The sequence below is a fragment of the Triturus cristatus genome, chromosome 5_2 (genome assembly GCF_964204655.1).
Source record: "Triturus cristatus chromosome 5_2, aTriCri1.1, whole genome shotgun sequence".
Classification (NCBI taxonomy): Eukaryota; Metazoa; Chordata; class Amphibia; order Caudata; family Salamandridae; genus Triturus; species Triturus cristatus.
Window position 1 is genome coordinate 9,270,390 of NC_140588.1, and position 13,720 is coordinate 9,284,109.

The 13,720-nt window shown below is 48.4% G+C and overlaps 1 protein-coding gene across 1 annotated transcript in view; it reads left to right on the forward strand.

Annotated features, from left to right (window-relative positions):
* The window catches only part of DNAH5 (dynein axonemal heavy chain 5), a 5,853,083-nt gene that overhangs the window by 3,101,383 nt on the left and 2,737,980 nt on the right, over positions 1-13,720 (forward strand). Inside the window, exon 41 of the mRNA XM_085606747.1 lies at positions 12,404-12,557. Within this exon, the coding sequence (XP_085462873.1) occupies positions 12,404-12,557 (154 nt within the window). The remainder of the gene's footprint in view (positions 1-12,403; positions 12,558-13,720) is intronic.

Below are 13,720 nucleotides of genomic sequence, written 5' to 3' on the forward strand. Positions count from 1 at the left end.
ATGCCTGCAGGAGTGCAGGCATGAGAGGAGGGAGTGCAGTGTGAGTGGTGTGAGGCCATGGTGAGTGATATGCCTGTTTGAGAGTAGGGTGAGAGGAGTGAGTGATGTGAGTGCAGGGAAATGATGTGCCCATTGGAGTTTGGGTGCAGGTGACAGTGCAGAGTGGGAGGAGTGAAACCATGGTGAGAGATGTGCTTGTTTATGATTGAGTGCAGATCGAGCGGTGAGAGTGACAGGAGTGTATGTTGTCATGTGAGTGCAGGGTGAGTTGTGTGAGTGCAGGGTGAGTGTGAAAATTAAGGGTAGCAGTGAAAATGATGGGTGAGTTGTCTGAATGCAGGATGCATTCCCAGACACTCTGAGTAACTCAGCATGCGATTGACGCATTAGCCCCCATGGTGCGGGGGGCCCTGAGCTGGGCCCCCTGAGCTCCAGGCGTCCCGCTCAGCACAGTTCCCTGACTGGGCGGGAGCCCCTGGCAGATGCACATCTAGGATATCATCCATGAGATGGATAGGTGTGCCAACTAGGATAATAACACAGCACACTCCAGAAGAATGTTTGAGAAGGTTGTTTAGGAGCAGAAGGATAGGAATGGAAAACAGGTGGGTTTGATAATGAAAGAGTGCGTTAATGGGACAGAGCTCTATGCGTAAAGATTGAAGAACAGACAGCCAGTTTCCTCTGGTGGGGACTGGGTTGGCGTAGATGGGCTAAGATTATTTCTTCAAGCACTAGGTGTGAATGCACAGAAATGGTTGGTTTCGGGTGTATTGCTGCCCAACGGCACACAACTGACAAAGGGAGCTGCATCATGCTTTGTGTTCCAGTGGTATCAATGATACTCTTCATTAATTTTGATGCTCTATGACATGCAGCAAAACTGGGAGACTTTACAGTGCGTGATCTAAATGTGCACTCTGGTATTGACACACATGCTGTTGAAGTGCTGTTTATCACACCCTGGAAATAAGTGGAATGGTGAGATGTAAACTGGTTAATCAATCTGTGGTTGCAGGCCAGAGTGTGCATCCCTTTTTAGGTCTCGCCTACGCAGCGCGCATACGCTGCATAGGATAGAGACCTTTAGTCATCGGCACAGCTTTCCCTGCAAAAATGTGCACGCGTTGCATTGCTTCCAATGGCAAAGCGTGCACGTCTGGCGATTCACTTGCGGGAGCGAGCAGCTGGCGCCATATGGTAGCAATTATCGCGCCTTGCCGCACGCTCCCGCAAGGGAATCGCGCAGGCCCCCTCCTCTCTTCCCTCCCCCTGCTGCTGCGCGAGGCGCACACGCTTGTTTTGAGAATCTGGTCACCCTACCACCAACCAATCGGAAAAACCCAAGAAAGCAGGGAATGCCACCTTCACACCACTGTGTGTGAAAACCAGTTCCTTCACTTTGATAGGCACAGGAGCAGCACCATGGATGCACCCTGATCGAGCGCAGAGGCCAACGCGAACCCCACAAGCCCCACTGACCACCAGCAAGGTACAACGGGGTCGGGGAAGGTGAGGGAGAAGAGGGAGGGGAAGACGGGGTGCAGTCCGCAGCAACACAAGACCTGCGTCACGGAGGTGACAGAACACTACCAGCAACTGTCCCACAATCAGACCACCTGGAATGCAGCCGGAGTGTCCAGGAGGCCAGTGGAGAAAGCCAAGAGGCGCTGGCATGACCTGAAAACCTAAACCAGGCACAAAGACGCCGCCAACAGGAAGGCAGCAATGGCAACAGGAGGTGGGAGTCCTGCGCCACAGGAGGAGCAGGAGGAAAGGGAGGCCAGTCAGCAGTGTGGAGACGGTGCAAGGAGGTGGGAGTACGGACACAACTCGGAAGGACCTGACACAACAACAACAGGGTGAGTAACTTCTAGAGACTGGGGGGACGGGGGGAGATGTGCACAATGGCACACATGTACAATCAAGTATAGCATACTGTACACCAACAATGACCCAGGATCATGTCCCTCATCCCGTGGCACACTGCAGCACACACACATAGCAAGCACAGCACATCCCATGACAATGTGGCACCAAGTGCAACACCCACACTGCAGAACAGGGGACACAACTGGGTCCGCTCATGCGCAGAAACAGGCCAATCACATTGGACAGAGCAGGGAACTGTGAGATGCATATGCACGGGTACAACCTCACATCGGTCATGTAGTCCCAATATCCACTCCCCCCCCCTAATTTGCCAGCACCGCCCAAACAGTCACAATGTACATTGTCACACAGTCTGCATGTAAACAAGAACAATGCGCAAACATAAATGTCAACACAATGTCAACAATCTTCTCCCCTTCACATTGCAAGGGGACAAAAAAACACCTCCAGCAGGTCAGACCAGACAACCCATCAGTGATGCCGGAGATGACAACCACACCTCCGACACAGACGCCTTACGACAGATCATGGACTTCTCAGCTAACACACCCCCAGGAGCAGGGCAGCCACGCTACATAGAGATGACCCCAGCCCCTGCACAGACCACACAGCAGAAAGCACCTGCCACCACGGCTGGCTCCCAACACTTCACTGAGGCACACATCGCATTCCAATGCCAGGTGTCAGAATACCCAAAGGAGGTGGCTGAACAGGTGCGGGTGGGCTCAGAGCTTATGGAAGCCGAACTACATCACATACGTGAGTGTTCAAGTTCCATCAGGGACCACCTACACCCCACAAAGGAGACCCACACCGCGACAGATACACATGCATGTGCACATGTCCTGCAATGAACCACGCCCAGAGCCACGGAATCATCATTCACACCCAACGCAGGACCTCCGTAAGATGGCCCAGTCCACTCCTCATACGCATTGAATGGCTGATGACAAAGCTACATGTCCAAGGTCTCAGCCGCTGCCTGCGGTGACATGTCTGCGTCCGCTATACACAGCACAATGTAGTGTCGTAGGGCCCAGGGCCCTCATGCATACAACAAGACCACAGGGACACATGCATTTATCATGTTGAACTGGCTATGGGCACGTGCGCCCGGCCCCTTTATTGACAGGGCCACATGTACAGTGAAGCCTGTGCTGGATGTGTGTGGGGTGAGTATAAGCCAGCCCGCACAGAGTGCCTGGTGCTGGCAATACATTCAACAGTGGACACCAGTGCAATGGAAACAGAAAACACCAGCATAACAGTCAACTGCTGAGCAACATGAAGGGAGCCGGAGCAAGTACAGAGGTCAACCAACATACAAACAGAAGTGTTAGTGAGTTGCAGTGCACTGAGGTTGAGGCACTAGAGATGAGCGCGCTCATGTGAAGAAAATGTCTAGGATTGCGTCCCTTAGGGTTATTCCTGAGGCAGCGGAAGTGGGTGGGGTGTCACACATGCATCATCTTCCTCATAGTCATCGTCCTCCCCAGTCTTCCGCACTGCGTGAGCTCTCCACAGCACATAACCAAAACAGTAATGGACGATGAGTCGTGGTGCACTGAGTTAGTGGCACCTGGAGTGCTGAGCAGGGGATCAGGCAGACGATGGCATCCACGACAGGCCTGAGCAACTACGTTAGTTTGCCAGTACCACTGCTTCGACTCTGACAGATGGTGGATGGAGTTGACCCTAGCGATGGTGGCGTGTTTCTCCTGCGGTGATGCGACGTCCGGGCCGGTCAGGTGATCCCTGGTGGTCCGCAGTTGAGGCCGGAGGCAGCGGACAACGCAGGGCCCGAGGCACATGGCGTCGATGACCCCAAGACCGCCGTCAGAGAGGTCATCCAATATTCATTCAGACAGGGTCCCTGACGTGAGCTGCACAGAGTTAGTGGCCCCGGATGCACAGCGGTCGGCACAGGCACACCGCCACGGGATGGTGACTTTTGGTGCACTGAGGTAGGGCGGTTCCTCTTCGATGGCCGTGGTGAATGGGACGGAGGGTTGCGGGGGATAGTGGAAGGTGTCCTCCAGGGCATGAGGCAAAGGTCTGATGTTATCCAGAAGCAGCAAATGGAGGCGTGGAAAGCGACAGCCTCGTTGCCACCACCAATTCGGTGACAGCCACATGAGGATGAAAACTACCCACTAGTCCATAGACTCAAACTGCACCAATGTATGGCCATAGAGTGTCCATGTCTGTCGGGAACAGACTTAGTGGCACCGGGGCTGGGAGGGGGTGCAGTCTGCGATGATGCCGGTACACTGATATGAACTCCACCATCGCTAAATCAAGACTCTGTGACGTACTGGACCGCAGTGTAGGCCGGAAGCAGAGGTCAGCAGAGGCCCACAGCCACGTGTCGTTGGCTCGCGATGCGCAGAGTTAGTGACACCAGGGCAGTTGTCGGTAGTGTTCGATCACCTCCGTAATGATGATCCTATTCCCTCCGGACTGCAACGCGTCATCCTCTTACGCCTGCCCTTGCGTGCAATGATATGTATTCTGCCTCTGAATAATCGATGTTCAGTTCCAAATCTGTGACCACTCGTGCGCAGCGTAGGCCGAGGGCAGTGGTCCATGTGGGTCCACAGACACGTGTGGTTGTAATGCTATGCACAGACTTGGTGGCACCACATCAAAGGGACTATAGTGACATAAACTCTGCCTTAAATAATGTTCACTGCCATGGTGTAATCAAGACTCAGTTTCAAATATGTGACCTACTTGTCCGCTGTGCATGCCGGTGGAGTACGTCGACGAGTGAGGAGTACTGCAGGCCTGTGTTGCGGAGGCCGTGGTGGTCTGAGGTGGCTGCCACGGTCACGGGCCCCGGGCTTGGAGATTGCACTGGCACGTGGTGGGCCCTCTTTGACACACGCCGGTGTCGGCAGGTGGGCATTGAGGCCTGGGTGCGCTGGGGTGAGCAGGACTGGTTCAGGTGCAGCAGGCGCACAGGATCGCTGGCGACTCCGCTCATGGCGTCGGCCTCATGGTGGGGTGAGAGGCGCCTGCCTGGCAGAGACGTTGGGCATTCCGCAAGAGGACCACGCCCAGAGTTACGTGCCTTTTATTCACACCCCTACGCTGGCCTGGCATACGCCGGGCCAGCCCACTCCACTCACACTTATGGGAGGGACATAACAAACTACATTCCAGTGATCTTCCCCACTGGCTGGGGTGACATGGTTGCATCCACTGTCCACTACAATCCAACCCCCAGCGGTGTATGTCGACATGGATATGTATGTGGTCTGCATACTGCGGTCTGGCCATCACATCCAACCCACACTTGGCATTGTGTACAGTCTCATTCATGGGTCGGTTGCCTCCTTCACACCTGCCTGGTCCCCACCTCTTCCGACATTCTGCTATTGTGTGGCCGAGGTATCATGCCGTTGTTGGCTAATGTACATGGCTGGCCCAGATTCCCACAGTGAGTTGGGCTGTAGTGTCTGGTGGGTGTGCATGTTGTATGTGAGCTTGTGACATGTGCATTCCCAGTGTTGTGAGTTGCATGGTTGTGGATTTGAGGTGTGTAGTGTGTGCATTTGGTATTGTCCAACAAGCAGAGTATTTCCGTGGCTGCCATCCTAGTGGCGCAGGTTGATGATGGACTGTCGGAAGGTGTAGGAATCATGCACACTGTCTGGGTGGTTTGCGGTGGCGTTGGTGGAGATTCCCAGGTGGTCCACTATTGCCTGGACATTGGTGGCATATGTGCGCTTTCTGTTACGCTTCTTGTGTAGTGTTGCCAAGGGCCACTAGTAGGACATGTGTGCAGTCAATTGCCCCTTGACACGTGCAGGAAGTCAGCTGTGGCGTACACGCCTTGCTTGGTCTCCGGCTGGTCCTGTGCAGTGTGTGGGAATTATAGATTGTGGGGTGCCAAGCTGATGGTGTCATCCATGGCCGTTGTGAGGGATTTGGATTGCCCTGGCTGTGTAACTCCTCAGTCTCAGGCGGCTGTTGGTTGGAGGGTACCAGAGCCCAACTCGTGCAGCACGGCCAGCAGCTTTGTCTGAGGTGGGATGTTTATTGTCCGCTGTGTTGGTACCGTCAGCCTGTGGGCAATGGTGGTCAGGTTGCGGAGAAGAGTTGTCCCTTTGGACATGTAGTGGGCAATGGAATTCTCTGGTGTTGGGTCTGTGTGGTTCGTGCATTTTGGGAGGGTAGCTGTCTTTGTCTGCGCTGCCTCAGTGTTGGTCCGGGAGGGGGGTGGTGTGTGTCCGGGGGGCTGGGGTGTGGTCCTGGGGGGGTGGCAGTGGGTGTTGTGGCCCTCTTGGGTGTCCGGCCCGCATGTTCAGTGGCTCCATGGCATCTGTTGTTCTTCAGGTGTGTTTCTGGGCTGTGCTCCCTTTTGTGGTGCAGGCTGCCATCTGACTTTGCACCAGGTATTAGTTTCCTGGTGCTAAGGTGCCTTATCGCCTGTTTCGTGGTCTTTTTGCCGATCGGTCTGGTCGTTGGGAATGTTGCGGAGTGGTGTTTTCGCGGCTTTTGGCACTGGAACGCCTACTCTGCATCTCATTAGCGATAGTTGCCGGGGTCATCTATGCCAATGTTTTTTGCGGCTGCTATCGTGGGTAAACTAGTGTTATGGGCTGTTGACACCAGCTTGGTAATGGGGTGATAAATTTATCGCAACTTTGGCTGAGATAAAGTGCCGTTAACTCGGCGATAGCTCCTTGAGAATATGGCCCTTAGTAAGGTGTATTGATGTCATAACAGACAAAGTTATAGCCAATTCCTCCTTGTGTGAGGCTTCCAACCATGATAAGCTGATATATGTGGACCGGCTTCCGAAGGTTTTGTGTCATACAAAAAGCTAACAATAGGGAATGGAATCGAATTGAATGGAACAAATTGCATTATTGAAGATGATTAAACTAAAAAATGATAAGCATTGAAGAAGGCCCCTAGTTCTCTAATGAGTACATGAATTGTAATATAGGAATAGGGAGCTTCTACAAGCTTTCTATTTTGTCTAACTGGGCACCAGGATAGCAACTGGTATCCTGAGAATACACCTGTGCTGGACCAATCTCTCTAAATTACCTCAAAAATCAGGAACTTAAAAATGTGCTTCTATTTCTTTTCTTGTGGCAGCAGCGCTCCTTTATTCAATGCCATGCCTATCCAGTCGTCTGTGCTGGCATTTCAACAGCGTTCCACAGGCACCTGCAGTGCAGGAAGGGCCTAAAACCTTCAATGGGCTCCTGGCCTTTAGGGGGGGGGGGAGGGATTCAGCCTAAGGCCAATGAATATCTGTGATATGAGTATACTTTCCTGTTTTCAGTTTCTATTTTTGGTAAATTCTGGTGGGGTTTTTTCAGTTTTTTCAATACCTTAAAAAGCAGTGGTTATCAGTGGTTACACATTTTCGCGCCGTTAAAAACAACAGAAACCGTGTTTTTCCGGTGTTAATTTTAATTATTGCTTGCCTTCTGCGCTGATAGTGCATGTGTGTAGATAGCGTGTGCACGGGGTATATGAGGTCCAAATACATTTTTACTGCACCAGAATGGACTGCAAAGTCAATAGCATTCTTCATTATCTCTGAAGATTGTAAAGATGCTTTCAGTATACCATCTAGTAAGTGAAAAGGATCTCTTTCAGGGAAGTACTTCAGCTCAGGTATCGATTTTGATAGGCCATCATACAATTTTTTCATATACGTAGCTGAATTACTGAAAATACAAACAATATCACTCCAATCTTTTTTGAACTTGGTAGGAACTTTTTTCAGCAGCCTTCCATGTGACACTGCATTCCATCTTTACCAAACATCTGGTGTCATGTTTTCAACACTATCTCAGATGCTTGGTGACAACATTCTTTTCACATATACCTGTCAATACATCTTGCATTGAATGTTTAAAGCCTGGGGTGTTTGGCAATTCACTTACAATCAATACTGACTCACACGAAAAGGGGGCTGATGTATCAAAGGATTTCATCTATTCTCTGTGGTTAAATGTGATGATATATATTAGGAAAGATTCTTATGAAACCAGCCATTTTACCTATCAGTGAAATGAAATGTAGCCAAAATATCAAATACGATTTTGATATTTCCCAATTCTCTACAGTTTATAAAATAACTAAATAAGACCTAAAACATGCATCTAAACACTGCATCGTTAGACCAAAGATCACAAAACTGAAAAAAGCAGAAGGAAGAAGAGACAATGTTTTAGTGACATCCCTAAACAACAAAACTCAAGCAAAGTAATGTTAGCCCAGTCTTTCTTGATGCTACCTTGTATAACAAAGTTACATTGTATTGGCCCCTTCAGGAAGAAATTAAAATGACTCTTTCACTCTTTCTTTGAATGGCAGTTAGTTTGTGGTTGTAAAGGTGTTTTTTCAGTGTTTATATGTTTACACCGGTGATGGCTATTTTCCTTTCGGTGGGGTTTTATCAGTTATTATAGGTTTAAATCTAAAACCAGATACCCTATATATGAGTCTCAGGACCCCTTAATCACATTCTGCAGGGGAGGGGGCATTATTTTGCATTACACCACTGTATTGACGGTTGGCAGGTGGGTTTTCAGATACAATTAAATTACTACTATTATGGCAATAATCAGTTGTGGGGGAACTAAGGGCCAGATGTAGGAAGCCAAATTGGGATCTCAAATGATGAAATTCGCAGAATTTCAGCGTTTGCGATCGCAATTTGGCTGTGTGCAAGGTAGGTAGGCAAATATCCACTTGCAACATAAGGAATCGCAAAAATTTTGATTCCTTATTTTGCGCAAGCATTTAGAGAATCACAATTTGCAATTCTGTAAATGCTATGCTAGTAGGCATCGCAAATTGCGATATTGCCTTAAGGAATCACAAATTACCACAAACTTCAAGTTGGTGGTATTTTGCGATTTCCTTTAAAAAAGCACTTTTTTGCATTTTTCAAAGTGACATGTGGCACACATACATGCCCTTAGGGCATGTAGGTGCGCCACATGTGCACACATGCACATTTCAGGGGTGCAACAGGGTGTCATTTCAGAACCCTTGCACCCTTGAAATTGCGCACGCAATTTGCGAGTGCCTCTCGGTTACTCGCAAATTGCGTGCACAAATCCCATTCATTCCTAAGGGCCTCTTGGCCCATAGGAATGAATGGGAAGGTATTCCTTGATTGAGAATCTCAATTTGTGATTCGCAATTAAGGAATATTAAGGAATTGCAATTATTTTTGCGATTCCTACATACATTCCATTTTGCGAGTCCTTAATAGCGATTCGGTAAAAATCGCTATTAGGGACTCGCAAAATTGACTTTACCTACATCTGGCCCTAAATAATTTGTTGACCCTGCATCAAACTTGATATGCCTAATGTTACTTTTCACGAAATTAGCAAAAGTAATTTACAATTGGAAGGAATATGCAGAATGGGGACGCAGGGAATATGAGAAAACAAGCATTTGTATGCAATATGTCTCGCATTTGTTAAAGTTAGAGCTGTTGGCGTTGAAAATACTTTTGCTTTATTATTTGCGGTGGAGTTATTCTATTTGCATAGCACTATTGCCAATGGTATAAAAAAGCATAAGTAAAAATCTTTGTCATTTTTAATGCCAAATGGTCTAACTTTAACAAGTGCGAGACCTATTACATTGAAGTGCAATTGGTCTCGCATTTGTTGGAGTTGGCGTTATTGGCCACCACCCCCGGGACCGCCTCCACCCCAGGACCGCCTCCACCCCCAGGACTGCAGGACCGCCTCCACCCCCAGGACCTGGACCCACAGAGGCAGCGTAGAGTAAGACAGCGGACCTACCGAAAACGCACCACTCTCACAGACCTAACGCCCGCGGAAGTCATTGCCCACTACAGGCTCAAAAGGACAACCATTCTCTGCATCCTGACCCACATCGCCCACAGGCTGATGGTCCCAACACAGCGGAGGACCAACATCCCACCTCAGACAAAGCTGCTGGCTGTGCGGCACCTGTTGGCCTCTGGTACCTTCCAACCAACAACTGCCAGAGTCAGAGGAGTCTCACAGCCAGCCCTATCAAAGTTCATCACACCTGTCCTGGAAGCCATCCTCAGCTTCATACCTCAGTACCTTCACTTCCCCAACACTGCGCAGGAACAGCTGGAGACAAAGCAAGGCTTCTACGCCATAGCTGGATTCCCGGCCGTGTTGGGGGCAATGGACTGCACACATGTCCCACTTGTGCCCCCTGCGGATACTGCACACCACTACCGCAACAGAAAGCACACTCATTCCATCAATGTGAACGCAATAGTGGACCACCAGGGACTCTTCACCAATGTCGTCGCCAACTACCCAGGCAGTGTGCACGAATCCTTCATTTTCCGACAGTCCATCATCAACCAGCGCTTCCAGGATGGCACATATGGAACTGGACTGCTCGTTGGTAGGTACCAAATCAACACACCACACATCCCACAGCCATCAACGCACAAAGCACATCAGTGGGGATGCACACGTGACCAAGCGACATTCAACAGGTCAGACTACACGACTACCTACCAGACAGGACTACACCACTCCAGTCATCCGGTGCTACTCCCTGAGGGCTGGCTTACACTCACCCCACACACAGCCAGCACAGGCGTCACTGAGTAAGTGGGCCTGCCATCACATCCTGCCTAACCAAGTATTGACGCTCTTCTCCCTGCACTGTCACAGGTGATCAAGGATATGCACTCTGCCCCTGGATGATGACACCTCTCCGAGATCCGAACACACCTGCCCAGAGGCAGTACAATGCGGCCCACATACGCACCAGGGGCATCGTTGAACGCACATTTGGTGTGTTGAAGTCACATTTCATGTTTTCAGGTGGGAAGCTCCTGTACAGCCCGGACATTGTGTGCAAGATGATTGTTGTATGTTGCACAACATCTGTGTTTGCACCAGGGCCCCATGGATCCCAGTACCAGAGGTACCGAACGATGATGATGGTGATGGGGCAGGTGGGCCACATCCCACTGCAGCTGCGGCAGGAATGGCCCGTAGGAACTACATCACTGACACCTACTTCTCATGAGCACGTCACATTGTGTCGGTCCGTGGCAATCATGGGACTGTAGTAGATGTCCAATTGCACTGCATGTGTAAATGAAAACTTTTCAGGTTAACGTTTGGAATTGTGCATTGTCATGTTACATATCCCTGGGGTTACAGATGTGATTTGCCTTGTTGTGCACATTTGCCGGTCCAGATGTGTCCTGTGTTCAGTTGTGGAGGGGTTGCTGTTTGTACCGGGATATTGTCAATGTCGAGGTGCAATTCTGCTTATGTGCGTATGCTGCATGGCGGGTGTGTCGCTCCAGCGGCTCAGATTTTTCTGGCACTGGTCTCTTTCATTTGGTGTGCCTGTTGGTTCTGTCCTTCCATGGTGCTTGGATGTTGTGGTGTGCATGTTGTCCTCTGCAGTTGGCCAGGGTGCATCCGTGGTACTCCGCTGTTGATGTATTTTGTTCAGTGGCATTTTCCGTATGCTGTCCTTGTGCTTGTTCCCGCATTGTGCGTGAGTTTGCTGCCCTCGCGCTGCTTATCCCTGCTTTCCTCTTCGCGGAAGGGCTCATCGCAGGTTTTCTGGTGTTGTGGTTTGTGTTTTTATCTCCGTAGGGGTGGTTGTATCGCGGACATTGTCAGCGTTATCTGGTGGCTATCGCATGCTACCGCCTTGTTGTGAATTCGACGTTGACACAGGGTTATTTTCCCGCGCTAGGCTGCGATATTAAAAGTTGCGTTACGCTACTCTTGCGGTAGTTATCACACGTTCTTGTGAATATGGCCCTTAGTGTTATGGTCAGTCTATTTATACCTTCAAGTCTGTCACACAGATTTTGTTTTTTGCTTTTTAGGAAGCTTTGGTGTTTTATGTTTTGGAAGGCAATGACAGGAAAATAGGACCAAGCTTTCAAACCATCTTAAAGCACTGCCTCTACCCCGCTTGTAAAGTGGACTTAGAAGCACTCAGGCAGAGTCTTCATTAATTTGTAACAACCCTCGACTGTTACGATATCCACCTCTGTATACTTCTGTCAAATTTACTATGCTTATAGCCAATTAACAGATTGTGATGAATACTAAATTAATGAGCTCTGGGAGTTTAGTGAGTGATTGCCGTTCTTGGAGTAAGCCTATGAAACTGATTTTCATCTTCGATGGATGAGGCAGTAGATGGCGATAGAGGTTCAGGTAAGAGTTCTGAACCAAACATCAAGGAAAATAACGTTACTGAAGGAAAGTAACTCTGCAAGCACGTTCCCCTGTCAAATTTGACTGTGACTGTATTCTCCGATAAATACTGAATTCTGCTTTGCTAGGTAAACTATTTCTACTGCAGGTGCGTCAACCAGTTGAGTTGCCATTCTGGTACAATACATAAATTGTCATAATAATTTATAAACAACATGTATATTTTATAAATGTGATGAGTTATGAAATCATCTTTACCGTGATGGTATATATACATTGAATTAATTATGGTTTGCTACAAATGGTTTCAGGTGGAAGCCGCAGGGTTGATTAGCCATCCTCCATGGACGCTGAAAATAATCCAGTTGTTTGAGACCCAAAGGGTGAGACATGGTATGATGGCACTTGGACCAAGCGGGGCTGGTAAAACAACCTGTATCCAGACACTGATGAAAGCAATGACAGGTACTAGAGGAGTGTGTTTGTGTCCCAACATGATTATTTGTATTGGAGTAAAGTTGTGAACTGAAAAGCTCTCCAACAGTTTAACTGCATCCTTACCTCTTGTTAAACATGGCCAGGGCTGGCTTCTGGGATTGTTGTATTTGGTATGGGCAGATAGTTGATGGAACACCATAGAATTACCACAGATATCCCAAATGTTTTTTCCCTAAGAACTCTTAACTACAAATCGTCAGTGGAATGTGTATATATATATTAGACAGAAAAGGGTTTCCCCCATGAAGACGTCACACCTGGAAAGGTTACCGCTCTTACACCCCCGGCAGTGGCAGCCGCAACAAACTCTCCTGCTTCCTGCATATAAATATATATATATATATATATTTTCTTTTTTTAAAGCTCCAAAGTTGCCCACTGGCGAAGATGCACTCTGGCAGCAGCAAATCCCCAATAGACTCTGCCAAACACGGGATGCAGCCTGACGCGTTTCAAAATAAATCTTAATCATAGGCTTGGTTCCGTATTCAAATATTCTTATATAGAGATCTTACAGTAAGATTATTCATCATTGAGTTGTCTTAAAGCTTCTGCAATTACACTACTATACTCATAAGTACAATAGTCCCCCCCTTTGTCTGATGGTTAAATGATCACTTTGTCGTCATTCATCAAGGCTGTAAGTTCTTTCCATTCTCATTTCAATAACTTTCCTATGTTTGTACTATTGTGATGATGTTCAGTCTCTTGCAGTCTCTATATACTGCCTCCTGATGGGTATCAATAGCATCATATGGAAAGATCTGGATTAAATGTTGACTGACATTTGAAGCCACTTAGACAGTTCTCATTCATATTTTCTTCCAGTTCATCACTTTTTTCAATAAATTTCATCATACTCATTGTTGAGTTATCATCCTCTAAAATAACTTGAATGAATAGCAACTCAATGCTGCTGGTCATTATGTTTGAATCTATGTTTGAGCACCTTTGTCGAAACACAAGACAACTCTTTTTTATTGACAGTTAACGAGTTGTCATCAATTTCTGCTTGAGTGTATGTTTAAAAATATAAATTTTGGGGGGGCGGAACTTGATCGCCACCACAATGGCCGCTTGAGCGCGTAGCTCCCATTTACCGTGACATTATTCTGCAACCACTGACTTCC